The sequence below is a fragment of the Phalaenopsis equestris genome, unplaced genomic scaffold (assembly GCF_001263595.1).
Source record: "Phalaenopsis equestris unplaced genomic scaffold, ASM126359v1 Scaffold000480, whole genome shotgun sequence".
In the NCBI taxonomy this organism is placed as follows: domain Eukaryota; kingdom Viridiplantae; phylum Streptophyta; class Magnoliopsida; order Asparagales; family Orchidaceae; genus Phalaenopsis; species Phalaenopsis equestris.
In genome coordinates this window covers 54,037-76,649 of record NW_018164921.1, presented here as the reverse complement: position 1 = coordinate 76,649, position 22,613 = coordinate 54,037, and the positions used below count along the sequence as shown (strand labels likewise).

At 32.1% G+C, this 22,613-nt stretch overlaps 1 protein-coding gene across 1 annotated transcript in view; it reads right to left on the bottom strand.

The window, feature by feature from the left end:
- LOC110028021 (decapping nuclease DXO homolog, chloroplastic) overlaps positions 1-22,613 on the bottom strand; it is a 73,907-nt gene that overhangs the window by 32,849 nt on the left and 18,445 nt on the right. The window contains exon 11 of the mRNA XM_020729720.1: positions 9,354-9,438. Coding sequence (XP_020585379.1) covers positions 9,354-9,438 — 85 coding nt within the window. The remainder of the gene's footprint in view (positions 1-9,353; positions 9,439-22,613) is intronic.

Sequence of the window (22,613 nt, the reverse complement as noted above, 5' to 3'; positions counted from 1 at the left end):
ATGCATGTGAGACGTCACTTGCGGGAGACAAATTATGCCCAGGCGACAACTAGCGCATGAATGCAGGAGATAGTTGTCCCATGCGTGAAGGAGATGAATCTAGCAAACAGGGATGGGCTAAAACTTATAAAAAAAAGGTTAGAGTTTTTTTATCATTTCAGAAATAATCATGTATTTTTTCTGTTGATCTATAATTTAAACACAAGATTGTTTTTAACTTAAAAAAATATTTTAATGATTTAATTGGAAAGAAATATTATATTTGGAGAGTTGACTAATGAATGAAAAAAAAAAGTCTACTTCATGTATATTCCCAAACATTATACTTATATTTATTCCAAAAAAATTTATTAACCTTACAGTATGAAGAATATGGCAGAATGATGAGAATAATGAATACCATACAACAACAACAATAAACAAAACATTTATCCCACTAAGTGGGGTCGCTACATGAATCCTTCTTGTCCACAACATCCTATTTAATGTCATATTTTCATTTAATTCTAATAAATTAAGATCATTTTTATACAATATGCTCAAGTCTTCCTAAGTCTACCTCTACCTTTCTTAAATAAGTCAAATTTGAAACATCTCTTCTGATCGGATCATCAGATGGTTGATGTTTAATGTGACTAAAACATCTAAGGCGCAGCTAGGGCGACTCCCTCTAATTTTGTCCGTCACTAGAGCTACACCAACCCTATAACTAATAAATTCATGTCGCATTTTGTCTTTAAGTGTAAAGCCACTCATCCACTTAATCATTCTCATCTCGGCAACACTTAACTTAGTGTTATGCTTCTCTTTTAAAGGCCAACATTCAACACCATATAGCATTGCAGGTCTCACCATCATCTTATAAAATTTTCCTTTCAGTCTAAGCGATATTTTTCTATCACACAACAGGTCTGAAACATTCCTCCACTTCAGCCAACCAACCTGAATTCTACTAATGACATCCACATCAATATCACCATCACTTTGAAAATTAAACCTGAGATATCCAAAGCGTTCACACCCTTTAATAATTTGATCACCTATAGTTCAATTTTTGTCACAAGAGCAACTATTACTAAAATTACGTTCAATGTGTTCAGTTTTAGTTCTACTCAAATGAAGGCCTTTAGACTCCAATGTAGACCTCCATAAATCAAGTTTTTCCTGAGCTTTCTCTCTCGTCTTATCCACAAGAAGGACATCATCAACAAAAAACATACACCAAGGTACATCCTCCTGTAAGTGTCCAGTAAGACCATCCATAACTAAAGCAAAAAGATATGGGCTTAAAGTCGATCCCTAATGTAAACCAACATAAATAAGAAAATATTTGGTCAATCCTCCTTCTGTTTGAACACAAGTAACAGCTCTTGCATGCATATCTTTAACACCTGAATATAAATCTTATCAACACCTTTCTTCTCAAGAACTCTCCAAAGGATATCTATTGGAACCTTATTGTAAGCTTTTTCTAAATCAATAAAAAACATATGTAGATCCGCCTTATTATCTCTGAGCTTCTCCATCAAACCTCTCAATAAATGTATAACTTCCATAGTAGACCTGCCCAACATAAATCCAAATTGATCATGAGAAATCCTTATAATACGTCTTAACATATGTTCAATTACCCTCTCATAATTTTAAAGTATGACACATCAACTTAATTCCTCTATAATTTGCACACTCTTGAGCATCCCCCTTTATTCTTAAAAATGGGGACCAAAATACTCTTCCTCCACTCCTCAGGCATTTTTTTAGTTTTTAAAATAATATTAAAGAGTTTAGTAAGCCAAGAAACTCTCAAATCTCCTAAATACTTCCACACTTCAATCGGGATTTCATGAGGTCCTACAGAATTTACAATCTTGGTTTACTTTAAAACCTCATCAACTTCTTTTTTACAAATGCGACGGTAAAAATAAAACATTTTGTTATTATTAACGCTATTAAGATCACTAAGGTTTATCGTATTTTCCGAAACTTGATTAAAAAATTTATCAAAATAACTCACCCACCTATTTTGAATAACTTTTTCTAAGAAAAACACTTTTTTGTTTCATCTTTAGTACATTTTTCTTGAATTAAATCTTTACTTTTTTTTTCTCTTTGTTTGGCTAATTTATACACATATTTTTCACCCTCCTTAGTATCTAATATTTCCTAAAGATCACTAAAAGCAGAATTTTTAGCATCATGGATTGTTCTCTTAGACTCCCAACGGGTCGTTTGATATATTTCTCAGTTCTTTAAGTTTTTATGATTAAACCAATTTTTATAACATAACTTCTTATAATGTATCTTTTCTAGCACATTATTATTCCACCAATAATTATTTTTATTTATAGAAACTTTTTTTATTCTCCAAGAGCAACTTTTGTCACTTGTTTAATAGTATTTGTTACTTTATCCCACATAGAATTTGCATCTTCATGAACCCAAATTTTCAAATCTTGAATTTTACTCATAGAAATAATTTTATTTGTGTCTTTACCCCCATCTAATTCTACGATGATTCCTATTATTCTTTATTTTACAACTCTTTATCTTAAAATCTAGAAGTAATAATCAATGTTGAGTATTTAAACTCTTTATCTTGGAATGACCTTCTCTATGTTGAGTATTTAAATTCTCACTTGGAATGACCTTCTCGCCTTCTCTATAATCTCTTCTTCTCAAAAGAAAATGATCAATTTGTGTTTTGTTAGATTCATTTTTTATAAGTAAAAATATGCTCATATCTTTTCTTGAATAAATTATTAGCAATTACAAAATCATTTAGCAATTACAAAATCATACGCTAAAACAAAATCTAATATAGCTCTACCTTCTTCATTAATCACTCCAAAGTCATAGCCCAAAAACTCATCCCACCAATAATTTTTTTAAATTCTTCCACCACTCTACCGACATGTCCATTTAAATCCCCTCTAATAAAATTTTTTTCTTAAAGAGGTATTATTTGTATTAAGTCTTCTAAGTCATTCCAGAATTTATCTTTAGAACATAACCTACGTAAGAAGCAATAAACACTTATAATATTAAAAATCTTAGTATCAACAATAATATTAAAGGCTATAATTCTATCACCAACTCTACTAATTTTTAAAACATTATCTTTCAAACTCTTATCTATAATTACATCTACATCATTTCTAGTGTGACTCTTAATAGAATATTCAAGCTTAAAACCTAAATTATCAATCTCCATAGTCTTTTATTCAGCCCATTTAGTTTCTTGAAAACATAAGATATTTATCTTCCTATAATTCATAATATCAACTAATTTTATTAATTCACCAAATCGAGTATTCTATATTTCAAGCTCATATCCTAAAATTAATTTCATGGACTAACTTCTTTACCCACATCCATCTGTAAGGTGAGAACCATTGCTTATTTGACACTGCACCTGGGCGCCGATGTAGCGGCCTTTGCACACTTTTCACTGTATTGAGACAATACAACAGTCGCTTCCAGGGGACGCCCTAACACCTACAGAAAGATCAAAAGAATTCATGTCATAATTTTTTTTTTGATAAGTTTTACGACTACCTAACGCAACTCTCCACTTTCACTTTCGGGCTTGGGACCGGCAGTGATAGTGTTAGAATAATGAATACTATACAAAAGCAAAATTGAATTTAATAAAAAATGAAAATTTAGAAACTTAATTGAAAAGATTAAAAGATTAAACTTTTATTATTAACAATACTAGCTTACCTTTGCATATAATAATTATTTTGGAAGTTTAGATGCTTATGAAAGTTAAAAAGAAAATTTCATATAGAAATTAATAAAATATTAAGAAATGCAAATATATGTTTTATGATTATGGATGCTAAACTAGGGAGGGTGGTGACTGAAAATTAATTGATAATACCCCAATTCAAATGTTAAAGTGAATAATTATTTTTCTACCAATATTAAATTCAATTTTTTTATTTTTTAAATGCATTCGTGTTTTTAAGGATTTAAATCATGATGGTATAGATAAATTAAATGAACATTTAATATTTTAAAATTTTTCATATGTTGCAATTCACACTTAAAATTTAACAAATGTTTTAATGATTGAAAGCAAAAAAAAACAAATTAATCATAGAATTCACCCCCTTATAGTAATAGTTGGGGACGCTATTGCATCCGTGCACAAAAGTAAAAAGTGAACAAAGTTTAAAAAATGAAATGAAAAAAGTCTATAAAAATGAATGTACCTCAATTGATATAGAACTTTTAACGGTGCTTATAAAATGACTTTTTAAATGAAATGTAATTAAACTTGTTAAAATATTTAAATTAAATAAAATGTAAATTTTTAAATTTATTAATAAAACTAAAATTTTAATGATTAATTGTAATTTTTTAACATCATTCATGTTTAAACGTTAATGTTAGAGCATAAGCATAGAAGTTTAATACAAAATAAAATTATAATTATTCACTAAATTGTTATATAGCTTAACCTATTAATGAATTGCATATTTTAGAAAAAAAACACTTTTGAATTAAATGACTGACAAGAGAAAGAACGTTTGAAGAAGTTGAGCTAAGGAAAATAAGTATCAAGAAAAAATTTTATTTTGTTATTTTTTTAATTAAAATTATAGCTGCAACTAGATGATTTTTTACTATTTGATTTAGATGATGTATTAGAAATCTTATGGTTTAATGACTTTTTAGTTTTTAATAGTTATTACAAATTATTGTAAATGTTAGCCTGATATGACACCAATGTTCGATCATCTATTTATGTCTTGATAATTCTTTAACCCAAATCGGATTATAATATTCATATTCGAAACATTTTCAAATTGCTCTAACTTTTTACTTATTACAACAGATGTCATATTAATTAAAATTTCCAATTAGTTACAAAAAAGTAAGGAAATATGTTGATCTTAGATTAATCCTAGTGAAATTAAAACTTTTTAATCACTCAATACCTACAATAACAGGGTAATACTCAAAGATGAATATCTTTAATAATTTTATTATATCTTTGACACATACATTTTTTTCTCAATGCACATAAATAAATTCTCATAACGGTAGTTTGGGATCACTTTTGTTTTTTATTTTGCATTTTTATTTTATTTCTATGTTTTGAAATAAATTAAAATATGTTTGATTTATGTAGTGATTTTTAAAACATTCAAAACTTCTTTTATATCTTTTAAGAGTTTGTGTTTTTCAAAATCATGTGATTTGTTTTTAAAAATTTAAAAATTAAAAACATATAAAAATTATACCAACCAAACATATTTAAAAAAGAAAGTGATGCCAAGCTGGCACATAATAATTAATCATATGCCTTCTTAAAATCAAAAGTAATTATAAGATGTTTTTCCTACTCAAAACTATTAATTTTCTTAAGCAAAAATCATTTTCATAATATATCTTTCAAGCATAAAAATAAATTGATTCTTCAAAAATGACATAATTAATCCAATTTTATGCTCTACTATTCTCCGCCACAAATTTAATGTATGTCTCTTAAGCTTGATGTCTTCATAATAGCACAACATTAACATCACCTTTTAAAATTTTGGTTAACCAAACCACTATGATGTATTTTTAACTCTACAAATCTCAAAAAGTATCTCATATGAATAAAAACACAACATGCAACTTCTTTAGAACTAATGCATGCAATTTGGCCTAATAGTTAAAAGTTTTCTGTTTCAACTAAAAGGTCCTGGGTTCAACGCCTTGCATATGCGGTCTGCGTGTTTACATGTGCGAGGAAGGAAAAAAAAACTTCTTTAGAAATAACCCCACTTTTTTTTTTAATCAATGTATAATATACCACTTTTTTTTTTGTTATACGTTATAAACTTAATTTTTTTTCTTAAAGCTATCATTCAATAAATATCAAAATAACAATTCCAACTTTAATTAATCTCTTTACCTTTAACTAAATCTAATTGTCTCCGGTTGTATTGTATCTAATGTAATTAAAGTCACTGGATCTCTTCTCTATGCTTAACTATTCTATGGATGTCATTCACTCACTCTTTACTACCAGAACTATGATATAAATTAGCAAAAGCTGTAGCTTTTTCTATTCTCAGTACACTCAAGAAGTTTTCTAATTTATATAATCATTATATACCTAAATAATTTTTGCCATTTTTTAAAAACACATTCCATTTTATATAATACTTTTTTAATCCCCTCACTTTATAAAATATTTTATTACTGTGCAAGTTATTCCTACAACTTACTACTAAGCTCCTAAAATTTCTACAACAAATTTCCTAATAACAATCATATCCCACATTAGGTTTGGCTTAATAATTCAAAATTATTTACCTTATAACATATATAATAACTTCTCACCACTCGATTATTTTGGTTATATATTTTTTTTTATATTTTTTATACATTTAAAATATACTTTTACAAATACTAAATTATGTTGTGTGGCAAAAATATCTTCTGAAATCACCTTAAAATCTTTATAAGATTTTTTTAATCTTTTTCTATGCAAGGCAATTTATTTATGATTTGACAACTCTATTTTTACTAAGCAATTATAAGATGAAGTAATAATCATAAAAATATAAAACAAAAATCTACGAGAACATCTAAAATCTATAAACCACCTTTCATAAATTATCCCATGCACATTAGGACTAAAGACTATCAAGATAGTGTGGTACCATTATTAGTCAAAAGCAGCTCAAAATAGTAAACAAGGTCAAATCTTTCCCCTATGTTCATGGAATTTGGATATAGTGGCGTAAACAAGTCTAGCTTGAGCGAGTCTACTGTTTGTTAGTGTTCGACAAGTTCAATTTTTTTTTTTTTCAATAGATTTATGTTTGAAATAGCTCAAGAATAGGTTATCAAGTTTAGCTTGATTCAAATTTGTTTGTTCATTTTAGCTCATGTTTGACTCTAATTTAGCTCAAATTTTTTGAAATAGCTCAAATTTTTTAGTGTTCGACAAGTTCAAATTTTTTTTTTTTTCAATAGATTTATGTTTGAAATAGCTCAAGAATAGGTTATCAAGTTTAGCTTGATTCAAATTTGTTTGTTCATTTTAGCTCATGTTTGACTCTAATTTAGCTCAAATTATTTTTAAAAAATTAAATTTAACACATATTTCTAAATAAAGCATAAATAATTAATGTAAAATATTATAATAAATATTAATTATTTAATTAATTAATTTGAGACAAAAAGAGCTGAATTTAAAAAAGCGCTGAAACTAGATCAAACAAAAACGACTCTATAAATCAAGTTAAAAAAATTATTCGCGTTCAGCTTGCTTGCTTACCAAACGAATCAAAAACAAGCTACTTAGCGAGCCAACCACCAGATATTCCCAAATAATGATCCTTTTCACTGCCCTACTTGGATAGCTATTTTTTTCCTTTTTCAATTCAAGGTTTCCTTAGCTGTAATTACTTCTACTTTAATCCCTCCTCTGCTCCACAAGTTGGTTCGTTCCAAAGTAAATGCTGTAACCTACCACTTTTTACTATTAATCCTGATCAAAGACGTGGAAAACAGGAACTATCAAATATCAAGCAATTAAAGAAAGAATAAGAAGCCTATGCATTTGAGTAAATGAATGCTACTTAAGTACTAAGATCTAGGGCGCATTTTATTCATATTACTGCCTCCTAGTGCGCAATGCAGCAGCACCAGCTACCCCATTGTAGATGGCACAATTTGGTCACAGCATTCTAACTTCCCCACAAAAAATAGTTTAAAAATACGGCCTTCTAGACATCAATCGGATGGGGCATTGTTTGGGAAGCCATGCCAGATGCACTCCTAGAGCATATTTAGACTAGCTTTCTATTTTGATAAAAATTGCTTTATTTAAAAAACACTCAAAATAAATTTTTGATGTTTTAAACGTTTTCAAAATGGTGTTTTTCACCACCCATGGACAAATCTCTTCCAATGCTAGTTTCCACTACATCATTGACATCACCACCTCTGTTACATAAAGTTCGCTGACCGCAACTGCTAGAAAATAATCCGTTCTCATCCCAAACTGAGCAAAATACGGCTATTTCATCATCAACATTCAACGCGCGGCAGACACAACCTCACTTCAACATCCTCTTTACTCCACAAAATGTAGCATTTCATCTTCCATGGCAGCATCAACAACTACAATGATTGCACCTACAAAGCAAGCCCCCAATTCCATTCTCATATTTTCATGTTTATTCAATCAATCGTGAATTCTTCACATTGGCAAGTAAACTTGCACTAGAATTCTACATATGAAACTAGAATGGGATCCCAATTAGCTTAGAAGCAAAGTGGCATGAATGATCCTGTGCTAGCAAGTAGTCATCAAGCACAGATCATTCGAGGTTAGTTTTTCTTTCCTCTATCTATGATTCCTACTCAAATATAGTTGTTGATTTAATCGTGTGCTTAGCGGTTGAGATTGGAACTGTGCCTGAAAAACCTAATAATTCCCGCAAAGGTGACTAGGATGAAGGTGACGATATCAATGAAAGGAGAGAGCACTGAACACCATCTATGTGATTTCATACATATTAAGAAATGTTCATTTGTATTTAAAAATAATAAATGCATCAAAATACCACACATAAAAAAAAACTAAACAAACTAAAAGCAAATTAAAAGTGATTCAAAATAATACCTTAGCGTTATAATGATTGATTGGGAAAAAATGTATTCACATCCATTGCTGATACTCATGTTCCTATTACATGTGCTTAATCTATCGTCTCTTCAAAAAAACCCAATCAAAACCCGACCAGCCAAGGTGGATTAGAAGGGTTAAATCATATTTTAAAAAAAAAATGAACAAATAAGGTATAGCATTAAAGCTATGTTTGAATCTATTTTATTTTCAATTTGTTTAGTTCTTTTATTTTGCCTAAGTTTTCACATAAAACAAATATTTATTTAGAATATCCACTCATTTTTCAATTTACCGAGAAAAAAATTAAAATATACTTGGCAATAAAAACACTAATGTAGAATGATTATAAGACGTAATACAAGTGTAGCATCTATTAAAGATTTGAAGATAGGGTACTAACAAATAGACTTAGATGGTTTTAGCATGTACAGAAATGAATAGATAAAATTATGTGGAATAAGTAAGTGAAAAATTAAATAAATAACATAGATAAAGTTGTAAGAAATTATTGCATAAAATAGATTAACATCTCAAACTATACTTATTAAGAATGTATGGAGAATGAAGATTCATAAAGCCAATTACAAATAATTGGAAGAGGGCTAACAATTTTGATGATGATGAGGTCAAGCTTTTCTATAAACTAAAAACACAGTTTATATGTACATCAAGTTACATATTATTCCAGTGAGCTACGTGAGATTCATACCTGCCAATAGCCTTTCATCTTTACCCTTTGTGTTATGTCAGAGGTTCTTAACCTTTCAGTTCGAAGAAGAATTCCTGCATCATTCCTGCATAAAACACCATATTCGCCAAATATATGAGGCCTCCAATCAAACCAAAGAAAAAACAAACACCTTTTATACAGGTGGAGTAATGAAAAGTAAAATTTAATAGATAGTATACAAAACATTGCAAAATATGATTAGTAATAAACAATGTTGTTCTGACGCAATCTACTGGCAGTTACTACCATTCCCTCCACCACAAGGCTATCTTTGCCATTCCTAGTAGTAATTAGGAATAGCTCCTTCATTTTGAATATCTTTCATTATCTTCAGAGCTATTGAGCATTTGCAGAATATTTATGCTTGTTCTTTCGCATAAATCATAAATCACCAAAGTAAAACTAAAGGAAGGATAAAAACCAGTAAATTAAACAACAAAGAAGATATTTCAAAAGGGTTTTCTTATTTTGCTTAATGATGCCTTGGTCATTACTTGAAAGAACCTCAGACTTGGTTCAGTTTTAACTTGTAACTTTATGAGGCTTAGAAAACATCATTCACTAAATATGTTCTGGTTTTCCATCCGATGGAAATGCACCTTTAATTCAGATAATTATCACAGATGATGAAAAAAATTTTCATGAAAAAAACTACTAAACACACATTATCGGTCAATTTAGGATCACTCAATTTATGTGAACCAAAAAGGGCGCCTATATTGTATGAAGCTAAACCCACCAATGTGGGGAACTAAGAGAAATTTTTTATTGTTAGGCCCAAAAGTGTTTGTGAGTAATACCATAAACTTACTAAACAACACAGTTTAAGTTTGAAGAAAATAAGAGATAAAAGGAAAAATTACTAAAGAGAGAAGCTTTAACAATCCTATTAGATTTCTACCAAACCAATGTGACATGAGGCTACCGAAATATGCTGAGCTAATCCTTTGACTCTCCATTTACAGGTTTATATCAAGATTCAATCCTACAATAACAGCTAAAATTAAGAATTGCGAGTACAATTGTTTTGCAAAGCTTAATAATTTTTTATTGCAAATAAATACATCTTGTTGGCTTACAGTTGTCTGGATACTTGGAGACTTCTATAGAGTTGTGCATTGAAGCCAACTTCAATAGGATGAATTCCCTTGATGGGTCCCCTTGGACTAGTTTGTTGATTACTAAAGCAGGTTCACTTTGAAGAATTGGACAAGAGTATCTCTTAAACTTCTCAGGTTTCTGAACTTGGTTTAGGTTCATAACGTTACTTAATTTACTTGACCTAGTTGACTATGGCACGTATTAATTCCTTGATTGTCTTAACTCTTTGAAGAGGTTACAAAAAGGGAGTATCCACACAACTCAGGGCAGATTGAGACATTGATGGCATAGATTTAATTATTTTTGCATCATAGATGCTACCATCAAAGAACAGTTGCAAACATTGTCCTAAGGGTTCATTTTAAGGTTCTATATTGATCTTCTTCCTTTTTCGTCTTTTGTGATAAAGCAAATTGTTCATTGCTGAGCTATAGAAGTTCAACAACCTCCAGCATGATGATTTCTCTACTTTAGATACTATTTCTACCCTCTTACGAAAACATAAGTAAAAATGTTTGCAAGAGTGAGAGTATATGAAAGCAATGCTACGAATAAAACTGCCTTTGAAGAAAGAAAAGATTAAACCCACGAAAGCAACTAAAGATGCTTTAGATAAGGAACATCAGTTAATGTGTGGCTTCTTCCAATCTTGTCCCACAAAGATGAATCCCAAAGAAGCTGCTAGAAAGGAGGTGACAGAGAAAAAAAACTTCATTTGTTGATGTTGTCACTGATGGCGAAAGAGGCCAACATGCCTTCAAAAGAGTATGTAAATGTTAATTTGGAATTCAAAATGAGTTGTTAATATTGTTCAAGAAGCTGGAACTGAAGCACGACATGCTTCTGAAGGAACGAAGAGTGCTTCTTTCTATACCCTGAAGTCAACATGGTTTTCTAAATTGAAATGATTAGAATCCTTGAGATAGATCATTCTATGCAGCGTTCAAATGCCGAGTCATTTGCTCTGTGTGTGACTTAATGAAGTGGTTGATTAAAAATGCCTAAGTTGCCATGGAGGAAAATCTAGAAGCTGCTAATAAGGAAGTCACGCTAGAGGCAAATTGCTAAGAGTTGTGAAGTTGATAAGGAAGCTGACAGGACTAGTATAGATATTCAGTCTACTGGAGTCACTACTAAGGATGAGAAAGCAAGTTTAAGCCTATCATGAACATTATAAGGTGAATAGTTCTTCTCCAAATACCCAAAGAGAAGAAGCAAACGTAATGATCTCAGCCAAGAGGTTGGTAGTTTTACTAGTTAAGATTTCCATATTGTACAACATTGTAATTTCTAATCAAATCCGAGCAAAAGTAGATAAAGTGAAATTTGTTGAGGATTTAGTTGTCCTCAAAAGTTTTTTTTTAATGAAAATGTCAAGAAGATGCTCCAAGAGATTGACAGCTTGAAAACAAAACTCGTCCTAATGTGAAAAGTCATTGAATCATCTAGGTCAAACCAATTGCTTGACGCAGACAAATTTGTTCTTAACAATTCAAATTAAGCTTGAGCCTACTCACAGAGCACAAAGAAATTAAAAATTAAGTTGTCAAGCTTGAAAACAACAGAAAAACTAAGAACCAAGAAAGGTGAGCTTCTACTGACAAATGAACTCCAAATATTATGTTAGTGAATTTTTTGCCTCATTGATGTTTTTTTGCTGTGTGACTTAATGAAGTGGTTGATTAAAAATGTCTAAGTTGCTATGGAAAAAAAATCTATACACTGCTAATAAGGAAGTCACATTAGAGGCAAATGAGGATGAACTAGGGTCTTTTGGCATTTTCATTTTTTTACTTGCATTAAACTTTCTTTTTACAATGTAAGGAAGTGTATTGATAGGCAAAATGTAATTGACTTACACAAATTTTTGAAATGTAAAAAGCAATTCCTAAAATATTCTGAAGCAATTTGAATGTTACTTTAATGTCAGAATATACTCTAAACTTAAAATTTGAATATGCACAATAACTTTTAAAGTTGATGTCTTTCTTTCTTTATGTACTAATGTCAGATAGAAATGGCCAAATAAATCAATGAATAAAACAAGCAAAGTGGACTTCTTGAAAAAAACGAGTGAAAAAATGCCTTTAGATATTAGAATGTTGTCTTCAAGTTTTAATCAAAGCTTTTATATTTTATATATTTTTATCGGATAATTTGGTGCCTTGGATGGGCCTTATCTTTGGCCAGAGATTTCACCCTTGCAAAGAAAATCTTCTTTGAGACTCGCCACTAGAAAGGACTCATCTATCTTTCAATGTGAATCTTGTCATAAAGGAAAGATTTTGAGTTTAGAGATTGACTTTTGATGCTTAAATACTTTAGGATTTGGTCCAATGCTTGCTGTAGTTGATGGTATCAAAGCCGTGAGAACTTTAAAAAAAATCATAATGAATTATTGAGTTGATACGTCTAAGTAGTAAATTGTTAAATAAGTTCAAACAACAGATTGCTGAATAATTTTCTGATATTATTCCTTCAAGCCCATCTTAAATATAAACTTTTTCCCTAAATTAAAATTTCTTCTTTAAGTTGCGAGTTAAGATAACTAAGTTGAGTGCAAATTGTCTATGATTGAGTTGCAATACTACTCTCTTTACTTTGTAACATAACCCTAAACACTTTCGTTCCTTAAGTTAGTCTGTCATTTAAACTAGTTAAGCATAAATATTAGAAATTTTGTTTTTTTGAATGTGATCAAAGTTTTGAATATGTGAATTCTAATCATGAATTTTGGCTTATTTTAAGAAGAATTATCAATCGTTGGCTTCAACATATAACTTTTCCAATAGTTATGAAATACAGGTAAGACAAGTTCCCCGAGATCTTTATTGGATGAGTTCCCCACATTTTTTGAGATGAATCCCTAAGTTTGTTTAATACTTGTCAAAATTTTTAATTTAAAATCCACAAAATGTGATGCCAGTGAAGTACATATACACTTAACCCTCCTTAGACCTATGATTTAATGCTTAAGACATTAGATTGATAAATTTTGTTGCATTAATGACTTGAATTTGAATCTTACATGGGTATGGGAAAAGTGTGAAAGTGGAAGAAAGCATGCGAAATTACCTAGTGCAGCTAACTGACCAGTTTGAGGTGAAATCAATGTAAACAGGAGCAAAACAGTACTTTAGTTGGCACCTAAGCAACACTTAGATCCCAGGCGCAATCTAAAAGGCCCCCAAACCCAAGAGCTCAACACTCAAGAGTCAACTCCAAGCATCAATTTGACACATAGGAGCCAGCCTATTTCAACCTTGCAAAAGTAAGAACTTGATGTCTAGGTGCCGGACCAAGCAACTAGGCGCTGTGCAGCAATTTGAATTTAATGGCACATTAAAACTTTGCCTATTTCGGAAACAAGTTGATGCGACTCTATTTAGGGATTTAAGGAGGATTTGAGGGACTTTTGTCAGAGTCCAAATGAGATACTTGGTGAATTCTTTTAGGGTTTCTCAGGAAGATCCTTTTGAGGTAGCCATTGGAAAAGTTCAAAGGTCGAGTCAAGGTGAGGTAGATGAACGTTATAGGAGATTCACGAGGCTTCACTTGAAACTTCCTATTCCTTTTCCATTTTTATCAAGTGTTGTAATCATGTTTATGTTTTACTTGCTTTGCATTGTATTCATCCTAAGCATGTGCTAAATTCTCTTTCTAAAGTTTAGATGGAACCATGATTATTTGTGTTATATTCGATTTTCAATAAAAAGTATTTGAGTTTTGTTTTGTTCTTTTTTAAATTGTGATTTTATTTGAACAATTGAGTGTGTAGATACCAAAAGGTCCATCTAAAATCGAGAGAAGATTGGAATCATCGTGAGCCAAGAATTATGAAATGATAGATCATAAGCTAGAGATAACTATGTAGAACACGTGTGACCCCTATTGTGATCTAAAGAGCGTCAATAACATTTTTTTACATTAAATCTATCACTGAGGGAGGGAGAGGTTATAGAAAATAAGATAAAAACTTCAAGTTGCAACAACAACATAGCAGATTTTTTTTATCATGTCACAAACTGACCCGAGGGCTTGGAATTTCCGAGGTTGGAATGGACGGTCGAACGGTGAACTTTAAAATTTTCTATTTTCATTTTTAATCAATAACAATTTACAATCTAAATATAAATTGAAAAAGTAATCAAAGAAGTAATTTAATTTAACAGATAAAAGAATACATTTTTATTCGTTGACCTCGTCTTTTATACACATTATTTCCTCTGCTACTCATATTCTATCAAAATCATAAATCTGAAATATGCTAAAATAATATAATGAATTATCTAAAATAACTCTGTGGAATAATTATATTTCTAAACTAGAGTAACTTAAGGAAAAGAAGATAATATGTATGCCGGCCTTTCATAATTTATCATCGAAACTCATTAAATAGTCCATATAAAATATACATGAGATTTGCTCATGAAGAAATATAAAATTTCTATATGCATTAGCATTCACTTTATTTTTTAGTGCACTTCTTAAAGTTAACTTATACATCTATCTCAGAAGCACCGTCTAAACATAACCTAACACACCCTGAGTCAATACATACCCCATCGACACAATGGTTCGCAGACCATGCTACTATTATAAGAGGTGCAAATGTACCTACTCATACCTGGCCTATATTCTGAGGTTGGCACAATAGTTTGTAATCTAAATTACACGAGTGCCTAAGATGGTAAAAAAATATGCACACATGCAGATACATTGCCATCCCTCGCCAATATCATAACGAGGTAAATTCGACACAATGGTTCGCAGACCATGCTACTATTATATGAGGTGCAAATGTACCTACTCATATCTGGCCTATATTCTGAGGTTGGCACAATAGTTCGTAATCTAAATTACACGAGTGCCTAAGACGGTAAAAAAATATGTACACATGCGGATACATTGGCATCCCTCGCCAATATCATAACGAGGTAAACTCAATCTTTTAACATGCACATAAAAGCATTCATGTATACATTAAAGAGAATTGAAGTTAAGCTATCATTACTAAACTTTGAAAACTATGCCTTGCAAAAATATCGATAATAAGCCAACAATATCACCTCCCTTTCACGAGCATCTAAGGCTTTTCAAATTGATAACTTCTATTTTTGTTTTTAAAGAGCATTTCTAACATGAAAAATTCCGATGAGACTAATACTTGAACTGCGGGGTAGGTGGGGTGGGAAAATTCTGGAGGGAAGATTCTGGAGACATTTACATACATACCACCAAATTCTTATGTATTTACATACCAAACACCTAAATACCACTAGGCGAGGCGGGGCGGGGTGGGTGGGGCAACTCTAAGGGCTATTACATACATAACACCCAATTCTTATGTATTTACATATCTAAGACCAAAATGCAAGAAAAATTCTAGAGGCATTTACATACATACAACCCAAATCTTATTTATCTATATATCTAACACTTAAATTTAGCAAAAATTCTAAAGGCATTTACAAACAAACCACCCAATTCTTATGTATTTACATATCCAACACCTAAATATTATTTTTTACATTTATAAAAATAAAATCATTGATATCATATTAAAGATACCACTATTTTAACTTTTACATGTTATTGAATTATTATTCAATTAGTTCAAGCCAAAATGAGCAGAACAGGATCGAACAAATGTTTATTCATGTTTGGCTTATCTATAAATCAAGCTCAAAAAATCTTTTTTTTTTCGGCTCATTTGTTTAACGAATCGAACACAAACTACGATTGTTTACAAGTTTTGCCATTTTGATTGTATTACTTGTATTATTCTATCAATTGATTCCTAAGATTTTAAAGTAAAAAAGAAATGAATAAAGAACAGCAGTTAGAAAAAAAAAATATGTAGACCAGCAAAAAGACCACTAATAAAACACAACAAACCGAGTTCATGTAATATAATGTATGTCCATTGAGAATTTAAGAATTAGTGATATTTTTTTCCAAAACAAATATGGATAATGAGCACACAAATTGTTACTCTAAGCCTTAGTCAAATAAAAATGGTTAAAGTTAACCACAGTTTCATGGAAAATTTAATATATAATGCTTGCTCCGCACAACTCAAGTTATTAGGAGGCTTGTTGATTATGATTGTATTTGAAGCTCACTCTTCACATAGCCAAAAGTTCTCAGGAAATAATGAATAAATAGGTAAAGAAAAAATAAAAACATAAAGAACTTACGCTATCTGCAGAGTTACAAGAGGAGAGTCTGTTGCATCCCAAACAAACAATACTAGATCCCCATCAGAAGTTTCACTCACATGAAAGACCTTCACCCAGCAACAACAAGATTAACCTTTATTTTTTATTACAAATTAGCCTAAAATAGAGCTTGCAAAAAAACGTTCATAAAACGGTTATAAATACCTTGCATACAACAGTGAGATTTTCTTCCGCTTTTAGATTGCAGAACAACGTTGGCATTGGCTCTACTAAGGCTGCATAAGCAAAACTAGAAGGCTAAAATAAAAGAATACAAAAATACAGCCAGTAAAAAATGTGCAAAAATTGATAGGTTTCGGGAAAAAATAGATGTGAGAAGTACCCCAGAAGCTAAAGGACAGGACCAACAAAACATAGAGTTACTGTTTAAGAGAAGGAAACCAAATAAAGACTAGATTTGGAGTCCAATAAGCTCGTTATAATGGAAAGATCTAAACGCCAAAATAGAAGTACAGAAAAACAAAACAAAAACTTCTCATGGGAGTAGTTATTTTTCCTCTTTTTTATTTCGTGGTTCTGAGGCTCTCATGGGAGTAGTTAACGAATCAAATTTTTTAAAATAAGAGAGTGAAAGCCCAACATAGCCCCCCAACTATTGAGAAGTGAATAAGTTAGCCTCAGAGTTTTAGAATACTCCAGTTTAGTCCCAGATAATTAAAATTTGCTCTAACTTGGTCGTAGATCATATCTTATGTTAATTTACAGTTCCTACATGAATTGAACGGTATTTTCTTCTTTTATGTAATTATTCAAAATTTATGTGGTTTGTATATAAATATTTTTTTTATTTGTTAAAAAATTATAATTTTTAATTTGCATTGATAAATCTCTTCACAACAATCACCACTATTTTCAAATGAAATTATTTGTTGGATAGACTTTTGTACTCTCATGTAACTTACCATTTAGAATTAAACATTATCTAATCAATCAACTAAAATATTTTTTTTTCTTTTCACTCAATTCCTTTGCAACAGATAAGTAGGGAAGAACTATTTTCAATATATACACTAGAGTTGTATATTCGATGGATTCGGTTGTTTCGCTCCACAAGGGTTTCTCCCCGTGGCGAATGCTGGCATATGCTCCGTTAACTTTCATTTCGTCCCTCGTCGATTTTGCCTCTTTTTCGTCTGCTTCGTCGACTTCGCATTCGTCGTGTTTCGTCGTGCTCGACTAAGGGAATTGCGCCTCACCTTCGTCTTCGTCGTGCTGCACCTTCATCACCTTCACTTGCTTGCTTCGTCCTCGTCGGGCTTTTGTCTGCCCGTTGAAGGACGATTTCTGGCAAGTGAGTTGTCTGCTCTGCTCCTTTCCTTGCAAGTGGTGATGGCCTCGGGACGTTCCTACGCCGCCGCTATTGCTTGTGATAACCCCACTCGCGCTCCTACTTCGTGTATGTTCCTGCAGCAATACCATGACACTTTAGCGATGGGAGTTGACACCAAATTTCTTAAAAAAGACCTCCCGTAAAAATGGTAAGCCTGCAATTTTTTCTCTCTGAAACCGAGATCTCCACCTTAGCTTCATCCTGTCGGTTGGTCTTAGTTGGCAAGTTATTCTATGGAAACCCTAAACTTTATGTAATTCGAAAAGAGTTTGAGCAAATGCACCTGAAAGAGGAATGGAAGATTGCTAAACTGTACGGTAAGCATATTCTTATCCAATAATCAGATGATGAAGACTATGCTCATTTATTTGTGAGAAGACTCGTTCGAATAGATGACAGTGTGACGAAAGTTTTAAAATGGACGGTCAATTTTTATCCTCAATGAACCTCCTACCATGTTTGTATAGCTGCAATTCACGGGTCTGAACTTTCATCTCTTCAATCACGAGCTCCTCTTCTCCTTAGCTATGGTTTACGATAAACACATCAAAACTGATATTCCTACAGTTAATCTAAGTCGACCTTCTGAACCTAGAGTTTCGATTGAACGAGATATTACTTTACCATTTCCGGGTGAAATCTGGATTGGCTCACAACATCAGGGATTTTGGCAGTGGATGGAGCTCGAACAGTTCCCGCTTTACTGCACCCATTGTCGTATGTTTGGACACTCTCAATCTCAATGTCACCATCTGCACCCTCATTCCCCCTCTACCCCTGAGTGCAACCCACTGACTATTGATACTTTGGTAGAAACGCCATCTGCTCTCCCTCCCACTCTCCCGGATGGTTTAGCTGGGCAACCTACACCTTCAAATCTCTTTGAAAACACTGTTGAAGGAACTTTGCTCATACAGGACAATTTTCGGTCCGATCATCAGAAGGGCTTTGATGCTCATCATCTTGAGGAAGCCTCGGGTGGAGCGGAGACATTTCAAACTTCACCTACCCTATAACCTATCAATGATGCAATGGTTGGCAATCTTCCTACCGCGGCTCTACCACTTCATCAAACTGAGCAAGGTTAGGCGCAAGGGGCTCATGATGTGGAACAACTTATACATGCTTGGCAGTCTTTAGACCAACACACTTACCATATGAGCCAGTCTTCGGATGAGGAATAACAGGTTTACACTTCCAGGAGAAAGAAGAAGAATGGAGGCTTACTATAACTCGGGCACTTAATGGATGATACATTGGTTGTTTCAGGTAATGGCAGCAAACTTAATCATTTGTTAACTGGCTCCCTTCCTAGAACGGAAGAATGGAGGCTTACTATAACTCGGGCACTTAATAGATGATACATTGGTTGTTTCAGGTAATGGCAACAAACTTAATCATTTGTTAACTGACTCCCTTCCTAGAACCAGATTCTGGAGACATTTACATACATACCACCAAATTCTTATGTATTTACATACCAAACACCTAAATACCACTAGGCGAGGCGGGGCGGGGTGGGTGGGGCAACTCTAAGGGCTATTACATACATAACACCCAATTCTTATGTATTTACATATCTAAGACCAAAATGCAAGAAAAATTCTAGAGGCATTTACATACATACAACCCAAATCTTATTTATCTATATATCTAACACTTAAATTTAGCAAAAATTCTAAAGGCATTTACAAACAAACCACCCAATTCTTATGTATTTACATATCCAACACCTAATTTTTTTTTTACATTTATAAAAATAAAATCATTGATATCATATTAAAGATACCACTATTTTAACCTTTACATGTTATTTAATTATTATTCAATTAGTTCAAGCCAAAATGAGCAGAACAGGATCGAACAAATGTTTATTCATGTTTGGCTTATCTATAAATCAAGCTCAAAAAATCTTTTTTTTTTTTTCCGGCTAATTTGTTTAACGAATCGAACACAAACTATTTAACGAGCCAAATACAAGTTGTTTGAGAATGATGAGCTTTTTTGACAGCCCTAGCCGCTTAGACTGCAAAATGAACCTTTAAAACTGTAGCACGAAATGAATAGTATTTTTACCCCTTGATCTGAATACATTATCACAAATATAAAAGACATTTTAGTCTTTCCAAAGCTATCGAAGAGCAATTTTAACATTTTAATAATTTCAAATGACTAATAAAGAAAAATGAGGTAGTTATATCAGAATAAAAAATCAAATTATTTTAAACTAAAGTAAGATTTTTTTAGCATAATCTATCATATGCTCAATTAGTCCCATTAATATAATTATTTATTTTGACAGTAAATTTTTTGATATTATTTTGAACAAAACTAATTAGAAAGATTCTTAGAAGCATTAAATTATATCATAAATTTTTATAGAAATAAGAATCTAACAACACTTTAGTAGGATAAAGAATTATTGTTGTTGTTATATACAAATCTAACAAAAGATGCCACAAAATTAGTTGTCAATGCATAACAAGAGGGGAAGTGAGGGGAGCGATGGAAGCGTTAATCATAAAAAACAGAGCTATATCAAAGGTCGGTCGATTTTGTTATATGATACCAAATTTAGCATATCAAAGTTTTCTTTTTATTTTTACATTTTTATGAAGAGCTCTCCTCGGACACATATAAGCATGCTTATTCATGTTTAAACACAAATTAATCACGATACTTTCAAATCAAATTTGTTTAAGACTTCTCTCTCATTCTTCCCAACACACTAAATATAGGTCATTTTGCCAAAAAAAATAAGCTTTGTGCTTGTCACCATGGACGGAAACATTAGTTTATATTTCCATGTATAAGCCCTTACTAAGAAAAAAACAAATACAATAGAAAAAACACATCACAAAGGATTGTCATGCAATTTATGTCTTTCTTAAATTTTTTCTGGACATCAAATTAACTCCTATCATGCACATATCCAATGTTTGCATATGTGCTTCATATCTTCACAAAAGCGAATACATGTCCAATAGTTGCATTTGAAAATAATGAATAAAAGCCCAAAATAATCTCCCGACTATTAACAGGTTTCCAATTTAGTCCTAGAGTTTTATAATGGTCCAATTTAGTTTCAGACTATTACAAGTTGCTCCAGATTGGTCCTAAATCATATTTTTCGTTAACTTTAATCGTGGTCTGCATGAATTGAAAAAAAATTTCCATCTTTTATGTAATTATTCAAAATTTATGTGGTTTGTATATAAATATTTTTTTTATTTGTTAAAAAATTATAATTTTTAATTTGCATTGATAAATCTCTTCACAACAATCACCACTATTTTCAAATGAAATTATTTGTTGGATAGACTTTTGTACTCTCATGTAACTTACCATTTAGAATTAAACATTATCTAATCAATCAACTAAAATATTTTTTTTTCTTTTCACTCAATTCCTTTGCAACAGATAAGTAGGGAAGAACTATTTTCAATATATACACTAGAGTTGTATATTCGATGGATTCGGTTGTTTCGCTCCACTAGGGTTTCTCCCCATGGCGAATGCTCCGTTAACTTTCATTTCGTCCCTCGTCGATTTTGCCTCTTTTTCGTCTGCTTCGTCGACTTCGCATTCGTCGTGTTTCGTCGTGCTCGACTAAGGGAATTGCGCCTCACCTTCGTCTTCGTCGTGCTGCACCTTCATCACCTTCACTTGCTTGCTTCGTCCTCGTCGGGCTTTTGTCTGCCCGTTGAAGGACGATTTCTGGCAAGTGAGTTGTCTGCTCTGCTCCTTTCCTTGCAAGTGGTGATGGCCTCGGGACGTTCCTACGCCGCCGCTATTGCTTGTGATAACCCCACTCGCGCTCCTACTTCGTGTATGTTCCTGCAGCAATACCATGACACTTTAGCGATGGGAGTTGACACCAAATTTCTTAAAAAAGACCTCCCGTAAAAATGGTAAGCCTGCAATTTTTTCTCTCTGAAACCGAGATCTCCACCTTAGCTTCATCCTGTCGGTTGGTCTTAGTTGGCAAGTTATTCTATGGAAACCCTAAACTTTATGTAATTCGAAAAGAGTTTGAGCAAATGCACCTGAAAGAGGAATGGAAGATTGCTAAACTGTACGGTAAGCATATTCTTATCCAATAATCAGATGATGAAGACTATGCTCATTTATTTGTGAGAAGACTCGTTCGAATAGATGACAATGTGACGAAAGTTTTAAAATAGACGGTCGATTTTTATCCTCAATGAACCTCCTACCATGCCTGTATAGCTGCAATTCACGGGTCTGAAGTTTCATCTCTTCAATCACGAGCTCCTCTTCTCCTTAGCTATGGTTTACGATAAACACATCAAAACTGATATTCCTACAGTTAATCTAAGTCGACCTTCTGAACCTAGAGTTTCGATTGAACGAGATATTACTTTACCATTTCCGGGTGAAATCTGGATTGGCTCACAACATCAGGGATTTTGGCAGTGGATGGAGCTCGAACAGTTCCCACTTTACTGCACCCATTGTCGTATGTTTGGACACTCTCAATCTCAATGTCACCATCTGCACCCTCATTCAAAACCTCAAAGTAAAATGTTCCTGAGCACCCAGCCC